Source organism: Patagioenas fasciata, chromosome 7, assembly GCF_037038585.1.
Source record: "Patagioenas fasciata isolate bPatFas1 chromosome 7, bPatFas1.hap1, whole genome shotgun sequence".
Classification (NCBI taxonomy): Eukaryota; Metazoa; Chordata; class Aves; order Columbiformes; family Columbidae; genus Patagioenas; species Patagioenas fasciata.
The window spans coordinates 30934467-30960060 of NC_092526.1; the positions used below are offsets into that span (position 1 = coordinate 30934467).

General features: G+C 37.6%; 1 protein-coding gene across 4 annotated transcripts in view; it reads left to right on the forward strand.

The window, feature by feature from the left end:
• Window positions 1–25594, forward strand: part of NCKAP1 (NCK associated protein 1) — a 63329-nt gene that overhangs the window by 14274 nt on the left and 23461 nt on the right. For 2 of the 4 annotated variants that reach the window (XM_065840868.2, XM_065840870.2), the window contains 17 exons: window positions 8578–8670; window positions 11840–11896; window positions 12886–13028; window positions 13111–13201; window positions 15343–15480; window positions 16203–16251; window positions 16737–16893; window positions 17488–17544; window positions 18082–18178; window positions 18391–18497; window positions 19592–19724; window positions 21220–21301; window positions 21751–21809; window positions 22598–22743; window positions 23240–23372; window positions 24995–25114; window positions 25418–25557. In XM_065840868.2, the coding sequence (XP_065696940.1) occupies window positions 8578–8670; window positions 11840–11896; window positions 12886–13028; window positions 13111–13201; window positions 15343–15480; window positions 16203–16251; window positions 16737–16893; window positions 17488–17544; window positions 18082–18178; window positions 18391–18497; window positions 19592–19724; window positions 21220–21301; window positions 21751–21809; window positions 22598–22743; window positions 23240–23372; window positions 24995–25114; window positions 25418–25557 (1802 nt within the window). The remainder of the gene's footprint in view (window positions 1–8577; window positions 8671–11839; window positions 11897–12885; window positions 13029–13110; window positions 13202–15342; window positions 15481–16202; window positions 16252–16736; window positions 16894–17487; window positions 17545–18081; window positions 18179–18390; window positions 18498–19591; window positions 19725–21219; window positions 21302–21750; window positions 21810–22597; window positions 22744–23239; window positions 23373–24994; window positions 25115–25417; window positions 25558–25594) is intronic. The other 2 variants (XM_065840869.2, XM_065840872.2) reach the window with 1 other exon arrangement.

Sequence of the window (25594 nt, forward strand, 5' to 3'; positions counted from 1 at the left end):
TGTAGCAGTAGGCAGCTGGGGTTTCCCTCCCTGCGGTTAGAGCTGACGGCAGTTTGCTTGTCTTTGTTATTTACAGAAGCTTTCTTCTAAAGTGTTGTATCTCCCAAAACAAACCTTTACCCATAGCAGATACCTAATGAGACAAAAACCACGTGATGTGTGGAGAACATTCTGATTTGATGTAAGGGTTTGGTTTTTTTGTTGTGTTTTTTTTTTTTTTTTTTGTAAACTTTAGCTTCAAAAAGGCATAACCATGTAGCTCCTGGTCAACAAGATGTTCCTCTCCTTGCTCTTCCTTTGCTTCCCTCCCCGCTGGCCAACAACCAGCTCACCATGTACTGGGAGGGTCCACCAGTGAGTTCTTCCAGTAGGGAAGTGGGTGATCAGAGATTTGGAAGAGCAAGAAGCTTCTTGGAACAAGGACACATCAGTTAAGGAAATATTACAAAGGATTATTGCAGGGGAAATAGTTGAGAAGTCATAACCTGTGCTTCCTCCCTGCAGTGAAAATCCAGGACAGCCTTTCAGGGGGGCGCTGTGGATTTTGTGTATTCAACTGCAGCAGCTGCTGTAGCTTAGCTCTGTGCAGTTATTATAGTAGCACCTCTTGACATGTCAGTAGGTGATGTTGCTGAAGAAGCTTGCATTTGTTGAGAGAAGCAGCAGTGCCTGCTTTTGAGTTTTTCTGTTTTTTTAACCTATTGTTAGCTGCTAGTTTGTTTTTCTCAGGTGCCATCATTTACAGTGCTCTGTATCTCAGAGGTGAACAACATGTTTTATGGAAGAGTATGAGCAGTCTCTGCTGTAATCAGAAAGGTGTCTGATCTTGAAAAGCCTGCACATTTAGAACTTTTGAAACAAGTGATTCTGTTAGGTTTACTATTGATAGCTTTTACATCTTTATTCACAAAAAATCCAGCTCCTGGTTTTGTTTCTCCTTCAGTGATTGGCATGCTGAGTCAGACTAGAGCGATGTCTGACAATCACCGATTTTCAGTATTGTAGAAAGAGTGAAAGTTTATGAACAGTTCAAACAAAAATGAAATGCCTGATGAATCCGTGCTGGCCAGGCTGAAAAATAAAATGAGTAGTTCATCTTCCAAGTATCGATTATAGATAATTCTGGACCTTCTCAGTTCATAACTCACTCTCTCCTGTCAACCGAGGGCAGTCACTGTGATCTCTTACACTTGCCTTTTCTTCTCCAGTCACCATTGTGAGCCATATAACCTTGAAAATGTGCAGTTTAAAGACTGAGCTCTTAGATCAACCATTAATTATGTTGGCCAGCAATGTAGTGTTGCTTAATAGTGTACACAGCACCTGTAAAGAAGGGAATATATGTAAACAAAAAATGTGATGGATTGACCAAGTGAGAAACAAACATTTTAGACTCCTATTTGAAAAGGAAACTATATAATAGTAAAAAGTGTATATCTTCTGTGTTTTGGAAACCTTAGTATTTATATTTATTTTAAATTGACTAAAGCTTTGCTTTGAAAAACCCTTCTAAATTGGAGAGGGCTTCCAAAAAGCCTTTTAGCACCATCGTTCTCAGTCAGAACAGTGATCTGATTGTGCTTGTGTTGACTCAGGGTAACATATATTTTCACTAAATTTCTTACCTAGTTTCAGACGAAACATTCTGAATTAAGGGATGCACAAGCAGCCTGATTTTTCTGAAGCTTTTTTTGGACCCCGTCCTCTTACAAGGTGCACAGGCAATGTTCTCACCACAGAGAAATCGAATGAGAATATAGCAAACTCCAAAAAAATAGTAGGACCTAGATATTACTCTTTTCTTAGTCAGTGCTAATATTTAATGCCATTGTAAAACCAGAATAAAATATTTCATTATGGGGAACTGGAGGTGCCAGGAGAAAAGATGTAGATGTTTCTGTAGATTGTGGATAGGATGTGAAAAGTCTGCTGCCTGCGCAGGTAAAGCTCCGTGTCCTCATGTGATGGAGTTTGCTCCTCTCTGCTTTCCAAAACACCACATATGGGAGGTAGTGAGAATATCTGCCTTCCTTCTTGAGCATATGTTTTTCTTTTACTCAGATTGCTCCTGAGCAATTTCTCTGTAGAAAAACTTCCTGTATTTTTAAATGACTACCAGGGAAGCTGAGGCTTAGTCATTGCTTAGCAGTAAGCAGAACAGTGAAACATTACTCAGACGTTGATAAGTGTATGGTTAGTGGGAGAAACATCCATGTTTTCCGCATATTGCTGGTCTTTATTTTTTAGTAGCTGTCTTCCAAGTGTTGTTTATATCAATTCCATTGTGTTTTGTATTGACTACACATTTAATTTCTTAGGAGATAATGTTTTGGGAGGTTATTTCCCTGATTAAATTGTAATAATTTTTTGCATTATTATATCAGCAAAGACTGGAAACAAGATCATATGAGAGTAGGGTGCAAGCAATGTGAGCATTTCCAGCACTGCTTGGATAAGGATCTGTAGATATGAATTAGTTCGCTGCACATTGTGTTTAATTTTACTTCATGGCTGCATTGGCTTTTTCCTTTTAGATGCCAGTGTGTATGTTTGCTCGGCTTACTGTGGCTTTCACAGTTTCACTTCATAGTGAGCTGGTTGCATAGCAAATTAGGTGAATGGTGGGAGCGGTGGTGTGGGCACAGCGTGGCTGGACCTCCTTGGCCAAAGCTTATTAGAAGACATTAATGCATGCTCTTGTTAAGCGCTTTCTTCTATATTTATTGATATATGCACTTTATAACCAATCTTGAATTTTGAGTTGTGATAGGTACTTGCAATAATTAGCCTTTTTCAAAATACTTCATGAAATACAAATAATAATTTGCTTTCTGAAGGGGTACTACTGTGCCAAAAGCAAAATGTCTTGTTTCCAATCAAGCTTTTACTATTGTGTTTTGCACAGTGCTAGTGAAGATAATTTAGAAATTCTCTTCTGAGGAAAAATCCAGGTCTCAACCATGCTACCTTATGTATTGGTAATTCTTTTTCTCTAAAAAACTTTTGAGGAAACAATAAGGTAATAAACACCTATGGCAGCTGATTTCTTAAGATTAACTTAAGTAATTTAACTCCTGAAATTCAGTAAACTTTTTTCCCCAGCTTTCTGAAATTCTAGACCTCTTGTCTGGGAGACTCATTTTCCATACACCTTATTGCTTAGTTAAGCAATAAAAACCCAGCTCCCTGTATTTCAGCAGAAAACTAACTGGGTTCCTGGCCATGAAGACTAAAATCTTTTCGAGGTAAGAGGATGCTGTGCTTTGCTTCACAGCTGCCTGTTCAGCTCCGCTTGCTGTTGCTCAGGGAACTTAGAGTGCTGAAGGGACCACCAGTGAGATTGGTTTTCCAGAACTCACTGAGACAGTAATTTAGTTTATTTAGTATTTAGTAATTTAGTTACCCTGCATGAGTAAAGCCACATGACAAGTAACTAGTCTCTGATCAGCTTTGTACCAGCACTTAAGGGGTTTTTTTATGCTTGAGAATGGGATATACTAATGATAGTTTATTTCAGAAGAAACTGCAAAATCTCTGCAACAAGTAACAATTTTATCTAAATTGTTACTAAAAATCATTCAGAACAGAAATTGCTCTGCTGATGTCTTGCTCTGATACAACTGTATCTACTGTTCTGATTTTGTGCACAGTAGCATGTCTGGTGTTTTCGTTTGTTACCTGCCTAAGACTGACTTTACAACTTAAGATAACTTATGCTATAATGTAATCAGACAATAGCACATAAATTTTTACAGCCTAACAGTCATTTGAAAGCAAGCATTTTTAATATTTCTATAGCAATTCCAAAAGGAACATGAAATCTTGGATTGTCTTTAAAATGTTTCACCAAACAGAACTGTCATAATGTAATTTATCTTTTCTCAAAATCATAGTGCCATCAGCTGCAGTGTTTATACTCATGGCTTAACCCTTGGTTGTGCATGAATTTGAGATCGAGTAGCATCTGAATAGAATTTCGTTTTTGTTATTATTTGTAGTAAATCGTTGTATTATACTGCTGTAAATCAAATCAGCCCATGAGTCACTTTCTAAGGTAAACCAAACTAGTCATATGCTCACTCTTACTGCTTAATAGCATATGCAATACCTGCAGAGGGGTGAGTGTGTGTCATACTTAACCTGTTTGCTTTGCCCATTAAAACCAAAATCCTCTTTCAATATGATGATTGACAACTTCAGGGCTTGGCAATTTAAAACAAACAAAGAAAAAAAACAACCCCAAAACAAAAAGAGAAGGAAGAACCTCCACTCGTTAATACCTAAACTGTATTTTAGTTACACAGTGTTACCGAAGTGGCATGTCAAAATTAGTTTTCATGCAGGTTAAATGAATAGTTCTTTCATGATCTCATGACACTAATGTAACTATGCAAGCAGCTAGAGACATATGTCCAAAACATTTTTATCTATAGAATAGCACAAACTTTTAGTCTGTAAATTGTTGCCCCAGAGATGTCAAGACCTGTGTTGAAGGCTTGGGTGATGTGGTAATATATAATGAGCTTAATGTAGGAATTACTGTAGGAATTTATGTGAAAGAAAGTGAGAGAATGGGGAAACTGTTCTTACAACTGACAGGAGGGTCAGTTTTTAAAGAGAAGCCTCACTGCTCCAAAAGTGGATTGTCTGCCAGTGTTAATAATCTGGTCAGCCCTGGGGATGGTAACAGCTGTGGAGGGGCATGGATGGCCATCTCCTTTTCGAAAGGGTTAACTTAGTGCTAGAAACTTAGAAACAAACAAAAAGTAGATCTCGCAGTAGAAATACATTAGTTAGTAAACATGTCCATTGCATCTTTTTATATGCAGCATGTCATTTCAGAGGCTGTTTGAAATAGAAATAATAAAACCAAGGACACATCCATCATTCTACAGTTAGTTTACAGAGTTCAAAACTGGTTTTCTTCATTTGATTAGTTCTTTCTCTCTCCCCACCATTCTGCTATGGATTTTGTAGACACAGAACTTTGTTCACGTAAATTGAGTTTTTAACATCTTTATCTAAAGACTCTACAGGTGCCAAGTGTAGTGAGTATAATAAATGACAGTAAGAATACTGACAGCGGTTATTTACCCCTGTCGTCAGAATTTTAACAGTCAGAATTTGTAATACGCTTTTGGGGGCTTATATTGCATCTAGTAAGATTAAATTGATGGTGTTTTCTCTGAGGATATTGTAATATCTGTTGTGTTGGTTTGTGGAAAACAAATACAAGTGTTAAATGATCGTGCTTGCAGGAAAAATATCACACTGACAGAAGAAAATTCCCCTGCCTACTGTCTGTTCCTGGATCATGAAATAAGACATTTATTTGCATGCTATTGCTACCAGTGAAACAAATACGGTGAAATAGAGAACTACAGTTATCCTCTGGTTTTCCGCGCATAAATCTCCCTGAACGCCTCTTCTGATTGTCTCGTATTTTTTCTGTGCCTTCACGTTAAATTTGTATTTATTCATACTGTTAAATTGCCGGTGTCTATGTCATTATTCTCTTGTCTCTGAGCCATTGTGTTCATGTAAGCTTTAAGTGAGGCTCTCTTGCACTTTCTGGTTTGTGTCTCACTTCCTTTAATGTACTTTCTCTGTGTACATCATCAGTTGTGTAAAGATTTTTGAGGGTTTAATATGAGGAAGGAAAGGCACAAGACAACTTGGTAAAGGTCAGTTCCTTCTCTTGTAGATCACATACTTGACAAAGTGTCAGCTCCACTCTCTGGAATTTAGAATCCTAATTTATAAATAATATTCAAATATGTTTGGAGATGTAGTATTTTTTAACAGACAACATAAATTACTTTGGATTTTTTAAAATATTTCTATATTATGCTAAAATTTGTGCAGCTTTTCATATGTCTTCAATTCAACTCACTTTGTTCAGCCAAAATACTGTTGTTCTCTGGTATAATCTGTGCTTCAAGTTCTTTAAGAATAAATAAAACACGTCTAACCAATTAACAAGGCATGGTTAGCTATAGTAATATTTTAAGAGTTATTTCTTCATCTTATCCTATTATAAAACTTCTATCAACTATTGGAAACAAAAATGTTTGCAATTAAATGAGAATTACAGACCGATGAAGATAGCCTCAAACCAAATCCAAAATGATACAGCACCAGCTATTTCTAAACAGCTGTTAGGAAATTAGTAACGGAAAGTTTTGTTGCAGTGGGTGTGGAAAGCGTTACACCCACATTCCTGAGTGATAAACATGCAAACAAATATCCACGACCCTCCATGCTGTAAGCTGCACTTTACATCACCATTCTGTCAGTGCTAGATGAAGTGAACTGTTTGCACCAAACTGATTTAACTGGGATTGCACTTGATACATAGTTTTACTTTTATACTAATATTTTAAATAAAAGTTTACTAACACCCTTGACACTCAGAATCAGATGAATGATCACCTTAACTCTGTGCAGAAGTTTTAACATCATTTAAGTATAAATGTTTCTGGGAACACAAGTAGCTAGTTAACAATGAACAGCAGTGATTCCTTAATTCTTGGTTGAATGTAATGAATACATCCTTATATTCTCTTATTTGATGTACAGCTTCATAGAATTTCTTAATAAATAAATATTTCTCTTGCAAGTATAGTTTCCAGCACTGTCTCCCTTTTTGTCAGATCTCCACACTTCATGTATTGTGGTTTTGAAATTGTGATGTCCCTCAGAAGTGGACACTAGTGCCATTTTTTAATACTAAATGTAGATGATGCATAGAACAAGCTATAATCTTGGTCTCCCATAGCATTGCACCTTGCTTAGGGCGAATTAGTACCATGGTAGGAAGATGCTGATAGTTGACCCGAAGGTTTGTTTGCTGGAGCTCCAGCCTCTGCTGGACCGTGGTGGGGGCTTTGTTCAATCAGCACAAGGCAGCTCTGGTTCAAGGTGCACACTGGGAAAGGTAATAGCAAGTTCATACTGAGGATCAAAATAGAATTCGTAGGACTTGCATTTGAAAACAGATTTTGTACAGCAGCAGTTTAAATGGAAATAACCTATTTTTTAGTGTGTGAGGTTATTGGATGTTACAGAATAAACACATGTACATACACCCATTTTTCACTTAAGTTCCAGCTGATGACTGTGTGAAAGAAACTTAAATAGGGCAGGCATTCAAAGTTGTACCTTCAAAGTTAAAGAGTTTAAGAGTAGGCAGGAGTATTTTATAATGTAGCCATTCCAATTTGTTCATATCTCTGTATATGCCTATCTTCTTTGGCTATAATGGAAGTCTTATGGCATAAGGCTTCTAAAAATCATAATCGCTTCTAAAAATCATAGTCGCCTCTAAAAATTCAGAGGAAAGAAGCAAATATTGTCTTATATATGATAAAGTGGTCCAGGCAGTCTGGGTTTTTTGCATTTAGTGGACTTCTAGTGGTTTCCATAAAACTGAGAGGACAGAGCACAGGTTTATAAAGAGAGGGAGATGAAGTGTGTTCAGGTCTAACCTCTCACATGAAAATGAGCTAACCAATTTGAAACAATTTTATTAAATCTTTCTTATAATTGATTGCTCTTGGTGAGAAGAAAACCCTATTTAGCTTCATGAGTCTTTAATTTAAAATCTTGCAGCTTTTTGGAGGGCACTTTTTCATACTGAGTGTTATGATTACTTTAACTCATTTCAGTTCCTATATCAGGAAAGAGACTTAATTAGTTGCTGGATATTGCAAGTTAAATAATTGGTTTTTTGCCATGCTGTGAGACTGTAATACATAGATAAACAGAATGGTTGTTCAGTAACAGCCACTTTTTTGTGTGTTCTGAATTGTAATTGTTTAAATGATCTGTCTGATTTCTCAAAAAAATTTTGAAAAATACGGAAATTAAGTGGTATTTCATTGTCTGTTTTAAAAAAAAAAAATAAATCCATATGAAGTATTTTATGGCTTTGTATTCACATTTGCCTCTTCCATTTTATCCACCAGTGTCTAATGCCAGTGTTTTGCTTCTTTTTTGTTTCCTTATTTTGTTGCTTTTGTTTGAATGTATTATTGTCTTTATATGGAACTGGTCAAAGAACCGTTACTGTATTTTATGTTTGTATCTACATTTTATTTTGCATGCTTAACGTGGCTTTGCCTGGATATTCTTTTTGGTAAGTTCAGAATTTAAAAGCATAATGTTTTTCTGTAGTAAAGTTTGTAACCTGCCACCTTCTTTTCTCCCACCTCAAGTAACGTCATTTTTTTTTTTGTCATACTGATTTGTGGTCATGTACTGTTCTGCTTTTGCTAATTATACATAACACTGTTTTCCTAACTACCCATTTTCATTTCTAGCTGAGTAAACAATATGACTTTGGTACTAATGTGTACTAATTTGACTTTTATCTTCCAAGTATAGTTGGCAGCTGTTAAAATGGTCTGTTTTGAGAACTCTGTGTGTGTTTGAGACACACAGAACCTCAGTCTTAGAAAATCATGTTAAGGCTTCTTTGCATAGCCTGGTGGTTACTCTGCGCTTCACAGGTTTTGTTTTTCATCCGTCTTCTCAAGAGCTTCTAAGAACAGTGTGAATGTTTATGCTCTCTTTTAGCAACAGCTTGCTCAGCTCCAGAAAGAAAAGTCAGAGATTCTGAAGAACCTGGCGTTATACTACTTCACGTTTGTTGATGTCATGGAATTTAAGGTAAGGTATTGCAAATATGTCAGTTGTTCTGTTACATCACATTTCTGTCTTTTTATTTATTAAATAGTACTATATAGCTGAACTTGTAGCTCTGTTATTTTAAAAACAAAATCAGCATAATTCCCATCACTAAGCAGGGCTCATTTGGAGAGCTTTAAACTAGACTCGAAGAGGGATGGGGATGTAGCTGGGCTTGCATCAGTAGGGCATCACTCTAGAGTTCATGAGGGCTGGGAGGCCTCCTATACCCGTGGGGTGAAATCGGTGTGCTCAGCTTGCTCTCTGAAATGCCTGTACACCGATGAGTGCAGCATGGGGAATGAGCAGGAGGAGTTAGAAACCTGTGTTAGGGCAGGAGATTATGACCTAGTGGCAATTAGGGAGACATGGTGGGACAGCACGCATGACTGTAATGTGGTCATGGATGGCTATGTCCTTTTCAAGAAAGACAGGCCAGCCAGGTGAGGTGGTGGAGTTGCTCTTTATGTGGGAGAGCAACTACAATGTATTGAATATTGTCCAGGCACGGATGAGGAGCAAGTTGAAAGTCTATGGGTGAAAGTTAAGGGGCAGGCTGGCAGGGGTGATACTGTTGTGGGTGTCTATTACAGGCCACCAGATCAGGGTGAGGAAGTTGATGAGACCTTCTACAGACAGCTGAGAGCAGCCTCACAATCACAGGCCCTGGTTGTGGTGGGGGATTTTAACTTTGATGTTTGCTGGAAGGACTACTAGGCTGACCAGCCACAGTCTAGGAGGTTACTCCAGTGCCTTGATGATAACTTTCTGATGCAAAGGGTGGAGGAGCTGGCTAGAAGAGGTGCACTGCTGGACCTCATCCTCACTAACAAGGGGGGGTCTGGTTGAAGGTGTAAAGGTTGAGGGCTGCCTTGGTTGCAGTGACTATGAGATGGTGGAGTTCAGGATCTCATGTGGCAGGAGCAGGATAGCAAGCAGATTTGTAACCCTGGACTTCAGCAGGGCAAACTTTGGCCTTTTCAGGCAATTGCTAGGGGAAATCCCATGGGCAAGACTGCTTGAAGGTAAGGGGGCCCAAGATAGTTGGTTAATATTCAGGGATTTCTTCTACCAAACTCAAGATCAGAGCATCCCGACACGTAGGAAATCAGGGAAGGGAGCCAGGAGACCTACATGGTTAAACAGGGAACTGCTGCGTATGCTCAAGTGGAAGAGGAGAGTTTATAGATCATGGAAGGAGGGGCTGTCCACTTGGCAAGAATATAATGCTGTTGTCAGAGGGTGTAGGGAGGCAACTAGGAAAGCTAAGGCCTCCCTAGAATTAAACCTGGCGAGAGGGGTCAAGGACAACAGGAAGAGCTTTTTCCAGTACGTGGCAGATAAAACTAACACCAGAGGCAACGTAGGCCCACTGATGAACGAGGTGGGTGCCCTGGTGACAGAAGATACAGAGAAGGCAGAGTTACTGAATGCCTTCATTGTCTCTGTCTACTCTGCCGGAGGCTGTCCTGAGGAGCCCCGTACCGCTGAGGCCCCAGAGGAAGGCAGGACAATGCAGGAGTTTGCATCGGTTGACGAGGACTGGGTTAGGGAGCAGTTAGGCAATTTGGACATCCATAAATCCATGGGTCTGCATAGGATGCACCCACGGGTGCTGAGAGAGCTCCTGAGGTCATTGCTGGACCGCTCTCCATCATCTTTGTCAAGTCTTGGGAGACGGGAGAGGTGCCTGAGGACTGGAAGAAAGCAAATGGCACTCCAGTCTTCAAAAATGGCAAGAAGGGGGGCGTGGGTAACTATAGACTGGTCAGCCTCACCTCCATCCCTGGGAAACTGATGGAATGACTTATCCTTGGTGCCATCTCAAGGATAAGAGGGTCATTAGGGGCAGTCAACATGGCTTCACCAAGGGGAATTCATGCTTGACCAACTTCATTGACTTTTATGAGGACATAACAAGATGGATGGATGATGGCAGAGCGGTGAACATGATCTATGTTGACTTGAGTAAGGCATTTGACACAGTCTCCCACAGCATCCTTACAGCTCAACTGAGGGAGTGCAGTCTGAATGACTGGGTAGTGAGATGGACTGCAGACTGACGGAAAGGAAGAAGCCAGAGAGTCGTGGTCAATGGGGCGGAGTCCAGTTGGAGGCCTGTATCTAGTGGAGTGCCTCAGGGGTCAGTACTGGGGCCTATATTGTTCAATATATTCATCAGTGATTTGGATGAGGGAATAGGGTGTACTGTCAGCAAGTCTGCTGATGACACAAAGCAGGGGGGAGTGGCTGACACGCCAGAAGGCTGTGCTGCCATCCAGCAAGACCTGGACAGGCTGGATAGTTGGGCAGGGAAAAATTTAATGAAATATAACAAGGGAAAGTGTAGAGTCTTGCATCTGGGTAGGAACAACCCCAGGTTCCAGTATAAATTGGGGAATGACCTATTAGAGAGCAGCGTAGGGGAAAGGGATGTGGGGGTCCTGGTGGACAGCAGGATGACCATGAGCCAGCACTGTGCCCTTGTGGCCAGGAAGGCCAGTGGCATCCTGGGGTGTATTAGAAGGGGGGTGGTTAGTAGGTCGAGAGAGGTTCTCCTTCGCCTCTACTCTGCCCTGGTGAGACCACATCTGGAATATTGTGTCCAGTTCTGGGCCCCTCAGTTCCAGAAGGACAGGGAACTGCTGGAGAGAGTCCAGCGCAGGGCAACAAAGATGATGAAGGGAGTGGAGCATCTCCCTTATGAGGAAAGGCTGAGGGAGCTGGGGCTCTTTAGCTTGGAGTAGAGGAGACTGAGGAGTGACCTCATGAATGTTTACAGATATATAAAGGGTGAGTGTCACAAGGATGGAACCAGGCTCTTCTCGGTGACAGCCAATGATGAACAAGGGGTGGTGGGTACAAACTGGAACACAAGAGGTTCCACTTAAATTTGAGAAGAAACTTCTTCTCAGTGAGGGTGACAGGCACAGGAACAGGCTGCCCAGGGGGGTTGTGGAGTCTCCTACTCTGGAGACATTCAAAACCCGCCTGGACGCCCTCCTGTGTACCCTCATCTGGGTATTCCTGCTCCAGCAGGGGGATTGGACTGGGTGATCTTTCGAGGTCCCATCCAATCCCTAACATTCTGTGATAGTAAAGCAATTTACTTCCATCTTTTGAAACTGAAATTATTCCTTTGTTTTTCAAGGACCATGTTTGTGAGCTGCTGAACACTATTGATGTTTGCCAAGTCTTCTTTGATATTGTAAGTTTTGGGGGTTAAACTTTCAAATGCCATGTAAAAATGTTTCTAATAGGAGTCATGTGTGGAGAATTAGAAGGACTTGTTTATGTTAGCTAAAGAAACATGACATCTCTAGTTATAAATGCAAGAGAAATAAAAATGATGTGATCTTTAGATCCCTAACTTGTAGAAATAGCTGGAAATCAGAAGAGGCCAGTTTAAACAGGCTACTTAAGGACAGCAGTAACAGTGTTGTCTGTTATCAAACATACAAATTGTTCTGTAATTTTTACTTTATTGTATTTGTATCTTAGAGGTTTACTGTCATCTACATGCTTAAGCCATGTAGACTCACAAAACAGGAATATAACTGTTGTCCACCAAAGAGATCTGTGATAAGGTCACTTCTGGTGTTGGCACCAACCCCAAAACCACCAAGCACCACCCAAAAAAAAAAAAAAAAAAACCAAAAGAAAACAACCGAACCTTAAGACAAATCATCAAACAGCTTTTCATTTTCTTCTAAGCTTTCTTTTCTAATGTTCATAATGTCACCTTGCTAGTTTTGGTCAGTAGTCTAAATTTTGGCTGATTTAATTTCATACTATGAAAGAGGAGCAGGTATATATCCTATGGAATGATCTTACCAGGCCAGTGGGATATGTGTCAGCTTTTTATATGACAGAGTCTTACTAAATTATAGTTCACAGGCAAGGCACTTGCTGATTGCTTAGTAGCATCCAAGAAAAGCTTTCTTATCTGTCAGCTCATCTGTAACTCCAGAGCCTGGAAAGATTTATTTGCATGCTTGCTTTCAGAAATGTGAACAGGTCTGGGGATTTGAGTGCATAAATTAACATTATACATGTCTGTATGCAACCAGAAAAAAAACTGATCGGGGTAGTCCGTTGTATTTTAAAAATGCTGAAAATTGATGGAAAGGTGAAGAAAATGTTTTATGCTTGTTTTTGAAAGTTTTAGAATGATAATGGACTGTATTTTGTCTCTAGACTGTAAACTTCGATTTAACAAAGAACTACCTAGATTTGATTATAACCTACACAACTCTAATGATATTGCTGTCTCGAATTGAAGAAAGGAAGGCTATCATTGGATTGTATAACTATGCCCATGAAATGACACATGGAGCAAGGTAAAAATCTGTTGTGTTAATGATGCGTACAGTAATAATAGTAACAGCTCCACCTGAGTGAATTGTTTGTTGTTGTTTTTAGTGACAGAGAATATCCACGCCTTGGCCAGATGATTGTGGATTATGAAAATCCTTTAAAGAAAATGATGGAGGAATTTGTACCTCACAGTAAAGTATGTAACTACTTTTCACAGGCACTCAGTAACCTTACTTGACAAAAGCAGAGATAAAAAAGTGAATATGCAAGAGTTTGTTTTGTCGAAGACCATTAGGTATAAATTTTATAGGTGATTTTACTTATAAGGGATACCTGGGGCTGGGGATTGGTATCCTATTAAATAACAAAACCTATAGAAATACAGAAATGCTAAGACTCATTGGTAAGGTTCCATTTCATTCACTAAGGATTAGAAATGGATTAAGAATCAGTTATTGTTCTTCTGAGAATAGCTACATCTGTGATTTGGTTTGTAGTTTGAAATGTAGGAGACAGCTCATGTTTCTCTGAAACCAGTTTTTTGCTGGTTTACCATCCTAGATGAATGTGGTTTTTTTATTTTGTAACCTGAGGGTTTTTGCCTTGCGTTGTCTTTAAACTGGGGATCTTGGAGGTCACCACTGCCTCTTTAATAATATATCCTGTACTCAAAAGCTGACGTTGTATACCCTGCTCGGTTGACTTGGCAAAGTTAAATGAACCCAATTCCTTAAGTGTTTTCTGTACAAATGTTTTCAAGCCTGCATTCTGTAGCACAACCAGCTCTGTAAGTTCTGTGATGATTTATCTAGTCTGTGTTTCCGTATGTTGATACCTTGGAAAAGTGACAGAAGCCTCACTGAAGTCAATGTATATCCTGTTAATTGCTTCCCTGTTTGTCCAGTAGCTTTGCAACTCTGTTGGAGAAAACTAGGTTGATTTGATCAGTGCTTGACTGACTTATTTATAAAGGTGTTATTTTATAGGTGCTTGCAAAATGATTGCCTAACAACATTTTGGAATCTTTTGGAGGAGTTAAATACCAAGTTACTGCCTGGAGTTTTAAAGGTTTAGGGTTTTTTTCCTATTTCACGATCTAGGTACTGATTGTGTTTTCCTTCTCTAGTCCTCTTGAGATTTTTCTTAAATTTCATAAACTTTTTAAGATAGTCACTAGAAGTTAAGAGAGTTTTTCAACTACTTCTCTAAGTGCTCTGAAGCGAAATAGTTTTGAATACTTCTCATTTGTCTAAATAATCTGTGATCTTATTTTTTTATACTTTTCTCTGCACAGTTCCTGTCTTGTTAAGGCTTATTTAACTAAGGATCTCATTTGCAATTAAACTTTTCTTGTCCACATTTTAGGAGAGGTGCTTCACTTATCAGTGTTATCTTTGTTTGTGCTCTTATATTTCATAGTGGTCCAATCCTTTCGCCTGAAGGGTTTTGTAAAGCCATTTTTCAGTTTGAGGTTTTTTTTTCCTCTTTATCCTGTGCTAGAGGTATAAATTGGGGTCAGGGATCCCTTCAGGCACTATGCTATAGAAACACATGCCTAGGTTGCACTCTCCAGAACTGCACATTGAAGTTGTCCTTCCATCATCTCACTGCTTTGTGGTAGACTGACAGTTGTTTAGTTCTTTAAATTAGCTTCAGCAATGACTTTTTTCTTTTCTTTTTGTTTCCTGAGTGACCTTCTCTGCTGGTGTAATGCTTAGACATGGCTCCCTGGGCAAGCCACCAGTACTGATGCAAAAGACAGGGAAAAGGCATGGGTCCACAGTTAAATAAGCTTAATCTGCTATGAGGATGCTCCTACAGACAATATCTGCTCAAAATAATTATAATTTGCTAGCGAAGAGGGAAGGACATACTAAATGAAGTCACAGAGAAGGGAATAACGCAATAATTGAGATGCTTGAATAAGTAATGAAAAACTGTCAGTTGTACGTGAGAGATTTCTTGTCCCCTGTTGATTTTTTTTCATGTCCTCCAATTCTGAACTTGGAATTTTATAGCTCTAATTAAAAAAAAAAAATAGATCAAACCCTCCTGCTTATCTGCATCCTTCCCTTAGCCTGAAATAGTCTTTTATATGTGAAATAAACTAGATGCAATGGATTTTAACTTCAAATTTAATTTCAGAACTAGTTCAGTAAAATGTTTTTATTATTGTTAGTAAAAACACTGAGAAGGGAACACACAGTTCACAAAATGAGGTGAATAACTTGAACATTTATCCAAGACGGAACCTTGAGGGCATCTTTAAACTAATCATTGGTCTTTTTTTTTGTTTGTTTGGTTTTTTTTGGTTTTTTTTTTTTGTTTTTTCCCCAGTCCCTTTCAGATGCTCTGATTTCACTCCAGATGGTCTATCCTCGACGAAATCTCTCAGCTGACCAGTGGAGAAACGCACAACTACTGAGCCTCATCAGTGCCCCCAGCACAATGCTGAACCCTGCACAGTCGGACACAGTACGACCTTTTAATTTGCATTATATGATAAAGTTAAGCAGGGCTTTACAGAAAATAACATGGGGGTGTTTAATTTTCTGTTTGATTACGTTTGTGTGGCTTTTAATGAGAGAAATAAATAGGCTGGCTGACAGAGTGGAATTTAGTACGGGGGGAAATTTTTCTCGCATTAATTAAAGCTTCTGTTGTGTTAGCTCATGCTTTCAACTCCAGTATTTGATAATGGAAAGATGAAGGGAAGCGATGCTAAGTTCTGCAGTGCAGAAGGAAGGAATCCTGGATACTGCCTTGGATGTTTGTGGGCCAACAGACTGAAAATCAGAACTGATTGACCTTGAACATTTTTACTGTTTGTGTTTGCTGCCTCAGTTTTGAAATGAAAGGTCATCTTTATGAAAATATTCAAGTGTGAACAGCTGTCAGGTTGTGATTAGTATACATCAAAAGCCCTTTGTTCTTAAATGTTCTTAAATACAATGTGTGTTGGAACTTTTGCCAAAATTTGTTCACCATTTTGTTCAAGGTATTGGAGGATATAGAAGAGCCTTTAATATTCAGACTCTCCATTTCTAAAGAGATAAAACAATACCCTGTTAGTAATCAGCATCAACCTTTCCTGATTCATCAGCATTTAAGGCTTTATTTTTTCTAAAAAGCACTTCCCATAAAATGTATTGTCTTTTATTTCATTATGTGGCTACAAATTAATGTTTTTTCAACAGATGCCATGTGAATACCTCTCTCTGGATGCAATGGAAAAATGGATCATTTGTGAGTAAAATATTCTGAAACAGCTCATGGTTGTATTAAAAAAAGTTAGTTTACAGAAAAGCAAGGACTCTTTTCTATGTAATGTACAAAAGCTGTTGCATTCAAATTAGATTGTAGAGAACTTGATTAGATCTCATTTGTTTGTATCGTACTTTTATATGCAGTGAAGGGAGAATTCAGCATATGCTGCTGAAATAAAATTTGTCATCAGGTTATTCCAAACTTTGACTAAAAGTGAGGGCTTTAGTCATTCTGATGAAAATAACTGAGTAGTATCAGCATTAAGTTATTAATGGTACAAAACTCTTACAAAAAGACCTCTTCTAGAACAGCGTGGGGTATTTCTCTATTAATATTTAAAACAATGTTATCCATTAAACACTTTATCAATGAACTGTTTAAATGAAAATGTGTAGTAATCTCACTGTTCTCTTATTGTCTTTGTGCATCGGGTTTACGACATCAATCAATGTGGACTTTTGAAGTTGGATTTATTTTGTGCCATGGAATCCTAAATAGTGATGCTACAGCTTTGAACCTTTGGAAACTTGCACTTCAAAGCAGCTCTTGCTTGGCTCTGTTTCGAGATGAAGTATTCCATATTCACAAAGCTGCAGAAGACCTGTTTGTAAACATACGAGGGTCAGTTTTTGTTCTCTCTTTCTCCTTTCAGAACCTCTGTTTAAAAATTACAATTTTTTGAAAAACTGTTTTGAAAATGTTACTTCATATAAATTCTGCTTGAAGATAGTCAGAATACAAACGTTTTTGCTTAATATCCTGACTGTTTCTTTAATACGTAACTTCCAAGAGCCTGATTTCATAACCATCGTGCCTTTTTTTAATCTCGGTTCTGAAAAAGTCTGGTGAATCAGTCTCTAAAATGGCAAAAGTTAAAATTAATGATCCCGCCCACAAATCTTAGTCTAGGGAAGAGAAATGATGTCAGGAATGCAGAGTTTGCTTGAAAAAGTTACAAGTATGTGCTACTGTTTCTGCAGTATATCAGATGAAAGCTCGGGCAGTGACCAAGTTGAGGTCTTTACCAGCTGATACGAGGACCTCTTTTCTATTTGGGTATCCAGTTTTAACATTTAGCTCTGAGCAGGGAAATAAATCTTATGTGAGCTTTTTGCTGTGTCCTTGCGGTAGCATTGCAGCTCCTCATAAGTTACAGCTTTTTCTAAATTCTGCTGCTGGTACTTGCTACTATATCGGATTGGTTTTTATTTGCAGGTACAACAAGCGTATTAATGACATCAGAGAATGCAAAGAAGCTGCTGTTTCCCATGCGTAAGTGTCTTACGAAGTTTTCCTGACAGATTTTAGTGTCGTTTTTCTTAGTGAAGTTATAAAAAATGTTTAAACAGGATTTGTTGAATGCAGAATTAATTGTGCATTTTCAAACGAGATCAGGTACTGATTGTTCTTTTAAATCTGGATTTGCTTAATGGTTTGTAATTATCGATTTAGCTTCTAAGTTTTAGATTATTTTGCAAATTTTCAGGACAGAAGCATTTAGTTTATATAGTCTCCAGTTTTTGTCTAATTACTTAATGTGAATGCAAACTAAATAGAAATGTTGTAGTGGAGTCAAATGCTCATCGCAGACCAGGGGCAGAGAACTTGTTTTTTAAATTTAATCATACTTCAGGAATATACAGCATTGGTGATGGGATGCCAATTTTAATTGAACCACATCCTTTGAAATACGGAACTTTTGAAGTTGTATGATATGAGCTACCTATGCTTGGGCTCAAATGTTTGGAAACTTCAAGTGTTCTGTAGTTGGCACAGTGGATGATGATTTGCTTTGTTCTTTCGATGCAGCGGTTCAATGCACAGAGAGAGACGCAAGTTTTTACGTTCCGCACTCAAAGAACTGGCTACTGTCCTATCTGATCAGCCCGGCCTGTTAGGTCCCAAGGTAATTATGGTTCTTATGTTTTGCGGTTATGCTATCTTAATTTTGTTTCTCAGTGATAGTATGTGATTTACTAAAACCACGCTTGACTCCAAGAGAAAACCTATTTAGGTTTTAAGATTCTTTGGTTTTAGAAACTAGTTGCCTTTTAGTGTGCACAAGGTGTCCAACTGTTGTATGTATCTATAAAGGTGTGAACAACTTTTATTTTTCAGGCACTTTTTGTATTTATGGCATTATCCTTTGCTCGTGATGAAATTATTTGGCTTCTTCGTCATGCAGATAATATGCCGAAGAAGAGCGCAGATGATTTCATAGATAAGTATGTTAACAATTTTTAATGTGATACCTTAAATATTTATGAGAATTTCACAGGTGAAATGCATTTGAAGGCAAGGGAGTCTTGGAAAAGCATGGCTCTATGGAAGAATTGGAACTACTCAGAAAATCTTTACCTGGGAATCCCAAAAACTGAAGCATATAGGTGGAAGTTTATTTTCTCTAGAAAGCATGTTTATAAAATAAAAATATTTTATAAAAGCTTTATGCATTTTTTTTTCCTTTGAGAAAGCAAAACAAAAAAAACCCCACTTTATCCTTTATCTTCAGTGTTGCTGATTTGCATTAAACAAAGCTGGTGGGGAGAAGGAAACTGTCAAAAAGCTTCATTTGTAGAATGTTTCCTGTGTTGTAGCAACACTGTCTTTTAAATCAGATAATAATGCTCTGGGATATAAATAAATCTTGTCATAATAAAGGGTAGTTAAAAATGAGAAATGGGTTTAAGAGATTTGTGAATATGGATAGGCAGAAGAGCACTAGTTGTCTTTGAGTTCTTAAGATTGAACTGAAAGTCTGTGTATTTACTGCAGGAGTTTAAACAAGAATTGACAATCACAAGGTCCCACATCCTCTGTGAAACAACCTGTGCAAGTATTTAGCCATCCTTGTGGTTTTTAAAAAAAAACAACCAACCAAACCAAAACCAGCCCAACAGAAAAGCAGTCATTACAATCATATTTTTCAGATTTAGCCACTTTTTCGGGGTTGTGTGGGTGTGGTTTGGTTGGTTTTGTTTCTTTATTTTCTTTTTTTTTTTTTCTTCAAATGGAGCATTGTAGAAGGGCTTCTTCTAAAAATAAGTGGATAGTTGTACAAATCTTTGAGGATTATCATGAAGGCATCCTGGTAATTTATCACTTGTTGAGTGGATTTTTCTTTAAAGAGAAAATTACCTGTGTAAACTCCTCTTAAAATGTGAACAAGTATTTTCATACAGAAATTACCTGTTAGTAATACTTTTAAAAGCAAGGTGTAGGAGCAAATCCCCTTGAGAAGCATTCCACCAGTAGAAGATACTTTTAATATTTTTAGATGTTTTCTATTTTCTAAGCTTTTCCTTGTTGTCTTGCCTAGACACATAGCCGAGCTAATATTCTACATGGAGGAGCTCAGAGCACATGTGCGAAAATACGGGCCTGTGATGCAGAGATACTATGTGCAGTATCTCTCCGGCTTTGATGCAGTCGTCTTAAATGAGCTTGTTCAGGTATGTCAAGCCTGTGGTTTTGGCTTCTCACATGCAAACTTTAAAAAGGGCTTTTTATCGAAAATGTCTATGAAATGTGTCCTGGTTTGTGGATTTTGAAAAACGTTATGGAATAAGGTGAATTTACTTAACTTGCTATTTAATTCTAGGATTTAGAGTTGTACTTTAGGGTTTTATATGAATACTTAAACATTATTAAGCAGTGTTATGTTTAGGGTCAATGAAAGGAGTACTGCCACTGAAGGACTGTTGGAGAAACTTTTCTTTACTTAGCCTGACCAAGAGATAAAGGGCTTTCTGAACTGTTTTGGTTTTATTCCCCGGTGACCACTAGATGGTGCCCAAATTTTGTGAGTAGGTCAGGTCTGTGAACCTGATGAGTCTGTACAGCAAGCTTTCAAAAATTAATTTCACACTTCAAGCACTACACCAGTTATCAGGAGGTGGAGCTTACATACTCTTTATTTAAATGAATTCTTAAATAGTTTAAATACCAGTTTGTATCACTGTTTATTAGATGTAACTGAATCCTTGAGTTTGCATGCAATACCAAAGTAACTGTACTTAGGGCTTTTTTGCTTATAGCTCTATGTATTTGCATGTTAACAGATTTTTTTTTTTTAGAGTGACAGAATTAAGGGTTTTTTTTACACTTGTCATTGATTCCTGGGAAATTATTTCCTAGATTTAGTGAATTACTTCTAAATGCTGTAAAAGTGGCACAAGTGCACTCTGTTTAAATAGGAGAAACCTTAGGATCAAACTGAAATGAGGAAAAAAAAAAATTGGCTTGAGTTTTAGTTGTAATGAATTCATAACAGGTATCAAGCACAAGACTAGACAAATGATTGAGCGATAATTTGGGTTTTTTTCAGCTTAAAATGTCAGTCACAGCTGGAATTCTGAGAAACTTCTGTATTGTATTGTTTAATAGAAATATGATTTTATCATTTGCTGAAACTGCTTTTTCATGCACTGTCACATTTAGTAAAATTTAAAAATGTTATAGCCCATCTTTCAGGTGGTACCAATCATAGAAGTCAATATTAGTGAAAAATTCTTGAGAATGGGTTTTGTAGGAAGCAAAGTGATGCTGATGTTGTCCCTTTTACATCCTACCATGGCCAAATTTTCTTTGCAGACAGGTGCTTGTAGAGGTCAGGAAAATCTTTGCTATCCGATATATAACGGGATAATATTTGGTGTCTATTTTGTAAATGCCTACATTCTGAAAATGTGTGGGCAGATTTACTGCCAGATTTTTGTGTTTCGAGAAGGTGTTGGTTTGGAAGCAAGCTTTTCTAGGTACCTGTCATCAACCAATGAATTAAAAAGTGAAAGCTTTTAAATAGTGCTATTTGAAATATTCCATCAATTAAGTTATCTTGTGTAAATTTTTGTACATTTCAGAGCATAGCTGATAAATTGGGCATGGGTATTGACATTATTTCATAAAGCAAGTTTGAAATAATAATAGCACCAACATTTATTTTAGAATCTTTCAGTGTGCCCCGAGGATGAATCAATCATCATGTCCTCTTTCGTAAACACAATGACTTCACTAAGCGTGAAACAAGGTAAGTTTAAATGAACTTGGGAAAATAATAACAGAATGGCAGATTCCTCTGGAAAGCTTCATCAGTTTGTGCTTCACGCAATCAGTTGAAGCAAATAGCTTGTATAAACTGAACTTATTCCCTTGTTTCTCTTTTGTTATGGTTATCAGCTTCTTGTTGTGTATCCTTTTTCCAGGGTAGCTCTATACAGATACAGCTTTTGAAGAATGCTATTGGGAAGTAATCCTACTTTTTAATTTAGAAAGCATATTACACAGGCTTTCATCTAGATATTTAAATTCCTATTAGCTTGTCTGTGCTGGATTGAAATTCTTGGATAAAGGCGTCAGGTTCAGTACCCAAGTAATTCTTGAGTACTTTGGGGTTTTTTTAGGATATCTGATATAGTATATCTGGATTTGTAGTTGTTTTCCTGAAGGTTTTATGTTCTGTATTGTTCCCTTATGCAGTTGAAGATGGAGAGGTATTTGACTTCAGAGGAATGAGATTAGATTGGTTTAGATTGCAGGTAAGACTTTGTAAATATGTGTGGCACTTTACTAACTTAAAAACAAATAGTTCATAAATTACTTCTCTTGTAGATTACTCTCACACTGCAAGTGGATGACAGGCTATCTAAGAATAACTTGCTCTTTTAAAATAGAAAAATACTTAAGCAGATAATTTGCTACATTTTGGTGTAACTTTGCATTGCATACTTTATGCAAATCATTCTTTGGGGTGTTTATAACAATTCGGAAATAGAATGTGTTGAGGATGAACAGTTTGGTGGCTGTGCAGCGTACGGAGTGATTCAGCCTGCCCAGCCCAGGGGAGACAGAGACTGTTCAGTGGAAAAATAACATTCAGTGAGAAAATCACTCCTGTGCATTGAAATAAGTGTTTTCCATTGACTTAATAAAGGGGGGAGTACTGTTTAGACTGCAGATCAATTGCCTCAAGATTAGATAGACATTTTTATATTTTCAAAATACACCTGAGTTTTCTTGCCTTGCAAAACGTGATTGTTAAAGTGGGGTCTCGCAAGTGCGTGCTTGTGTTTTGTCAGTACATTTGTTCTACACTTTATCTGTGAATTGGTGTCACGTTCAAATGACATTTGGAGACTTCACTGAAAGGCAGTTTGCTTCTCTTAAGCTATAGTGGAAAGATAAAGCCGTCTATTCATGGTCTTTAACTACATGAGTATCCTATACATAGCATAATCAGTATTTAACTTTTGTATTGGGCAATAGCAATGGAATTTGGAAAAAAAAAACAGCTGTAGGTGTAACAAAGTTTTTCTTGTCTTTCCAGGCCTACACCAGTGTTTCTAAGGCTTCACTTGGTCTTGCAGACCACAGAGAATTAGGAAAAATGATGAACACAATCATTTTCCACACAAAAATGGTAGATTCTTTGGTGGAGATGTTGGTTGAAACCTCTGATCTTTCTATATTTTGGTATGTTACTAACCTGACTGTAGAATCCTTTTATTATTTATTGTTTGGTTTGTCCTTGCAAGTGTCATTTTTAAATAGCAAATTTTGTAGAAAGATAAGCCAGCAGGAGAATCAATTAGAATTTCTGGTTTCTATCAGAGTTTGATAAAGGTATTTCTGAAGATGTCAGAGATTCTTCAAGCAGTCACATAGTTTATCTGGGGTCATTTGCAGATTCTTCCTCAATAGATTTTTGCAAAACATGCAAGTTTTTGCAGTGCTGAAGTGGCAAACATCAGAATAGTAAGATTATTATGATAATGATAATAATAGAGAGATGCAAATAAAATGCATAAGAAGTAAATGCAGAAAACAAACTTATTTGAAGGTATGATGCAGTTTTTGATAAGTTATATCTATAAATCTTACAATAATAGCATGTTTGATTTGTGTGAAGTAGACTTTATTTGCAGCAAAATTATGTATGTATTCCATTTAAATGTCTCTTTCTGATCAGTTTTTATAGTCGTGCTTTTGAGAAGATGTTTCAGCAGTGTTTGGAGCTTCCCTCTCAGTCAAGATACTCAATTGCATTCCCACTGCTTTGTACTCATTTTATGAGCTGTACCCATGAACTGTGCCCAGAAGAGGTAATTTTTAAATATATTGTCTTAGTTATTTTCATTTCTCATTTAAAGTAGAGAGGACTAGAGCTGAGCACTGCAAGATGGTGTTCGTGATGGCAATGTAAAATTTGAGGAAGGAGAGTGGTAAAAATTGAAGTAAAACAAGGAGATAGCTTCTTGTGTGATTCTTCACCCATAGAGCTCAAAATCCTTTTCTGAAGTGAGTAAGCAGTATTATCTTTGCTTTAAAGAGAGCTTAAACTAAGGTACAAATGTTAGATGACTTTTCTGGGGGTCATTCAGGCTTAGAGGCTAATAAATCTCATATGCCTATAAAAACTTGCAAGCAACAGTTTTTCTTTCAAATGGTTTATAAAGTCATAGTTAGAAAAAGGAAATTGGGAGTTCTGTATGGCTTGTTATTAATAGTGTTTCTTCAGTAAGATTAAAAGAAAAATCCTAAGTGATATACAGTATAATGTAAGCATTTGTTTTAGTAAGCACGGGGTAATGCAAGCTCTCTTTGATTACAATTAGAAATAAAAAATGCAGAGTGTTGCTTAAAGAAACAGAGCCTTTGATAAGGGAAGTAGTTTGATTCTGAGGAAATTCTTTCTATTTCTGTTGCAGTAAAATAGATCCTTCACTACATTTCCTGTTTGTCCATTGACTTTGGAATTACTCCGGGGGTTAACTTGGCCAATTTTGTGTAGTGCTCATAAAAGTGTGTTTTCATTCTTAGCAGCACTCATCTGAAACAATTAGATGAATAAGACCTCTTGTAATATGTGTGATGTAGGTTTTTTGTACTTACACTTTAAAATCCTCATCTGCTAACATCTCAATATATCTCTAGATCATTATTTTCCCAGTATACTGTGCTTTAAAAAACTGCAAGCTGTATTTATACTAGACAACCACTAAAACGTTTCTAGGAAAGCTCCCTTTCAGGACAAGAGATGTCTTTCAGAACAATTATAGAAACAGTAAGGAATTGGTAGCGAGAGTCCACTGTACACTAGTTACTGTGAATTCAGCTGCAGCAAGCACATTCTGCCACAGCCAGAGTGCGTTGAATTCAATATCTGAATTGTATAACTTGGTAACTATTATCATTCTGGAAAAATAATCTTCACTGTACTGTGTACAATGTGTGGTAGTGTGGCTGTTGGTAAGTAAACTTCAGTGGTGAATGAAAGATTCGAGTGAGACAGTCTGTGCTTGTGTGGATCCAGTGACAAAGGGACTGAGTCCAGAAATTAATGCAGCAGGCCTTCATTATTGACTTTTCCAGTGCTGTGAAGAACATTCTGCTTTCTCTGTAGCTTGAGTTGCATGCCCTTTTGCTCTAGATTTAGTACTGGTACAAATAAATGAAGAGAAGATTCACAGAAACCTTGAGTACTGGACATGATAAAGTAGATAAAATTCATGTCAGTGACTTTGAAGATTTCATGGTTCAAGTTGCTTTCAAAAATAAAGAAACCTGGAGCTGAGATTATTGAGGACTAATTAATGTAGTATTTCTCATACCCTAGTTATATGTTTTAGTGAACTGTTATCTGCAGTATGGTGTGTCTTGTGTGAGTATCATAGGACTAGCAGGAAACTGAAAATCACACTCCCTTTGTTTTCTTCTTTAACAGCGACATCATATTGGAGATCGTAGTCTTTCCTTGTGTAACATGTTCTTGGATGAAATGGCTAAGCAAGCTCGAAACCTTATCACAGACATTTGCACAGAACAGTGTACACTGAGTGATCAGGTGAGTGTGGTTGTGTCTATTTTAATTCTCCTTCGAGATTTTTCTCTGTTAAACTTTCTGAATTTTATGGTTCTGTTTCCTGTTTGACTTTTTTCTTTTTCCCCCCTCTGTTTTGGGGAAGATTTTTTTGTTTGTAAAATGGAAGGTGATTTGAGGAAGACTTTTTAATATTTGAATTTTGTAGTTAGTAGTCACCGTGTTACTTGTGTGAAGTCTCCATGGGGACCATAAGCTTAGTTTGTATGTCATGACTGCTAACAAGTTGGATTTTAATTTGGATGGGCTATTTCTTTTCATTTCTAGTTGCTGCCAAAGCATTGTGCCAAAACCATCAGTCAAGCAGTGAACAAAAAATCAAAAAAACAGACTGGAAAGAAAGGAGAACCTGAAAGGGAGAAACCAGGAGTAGAAAGCATGAGGAAAAACAGATTGGTTGTGACAAAGTAAGCCGCCTCTTCTGTTCCTTTCACCTTGAATCCT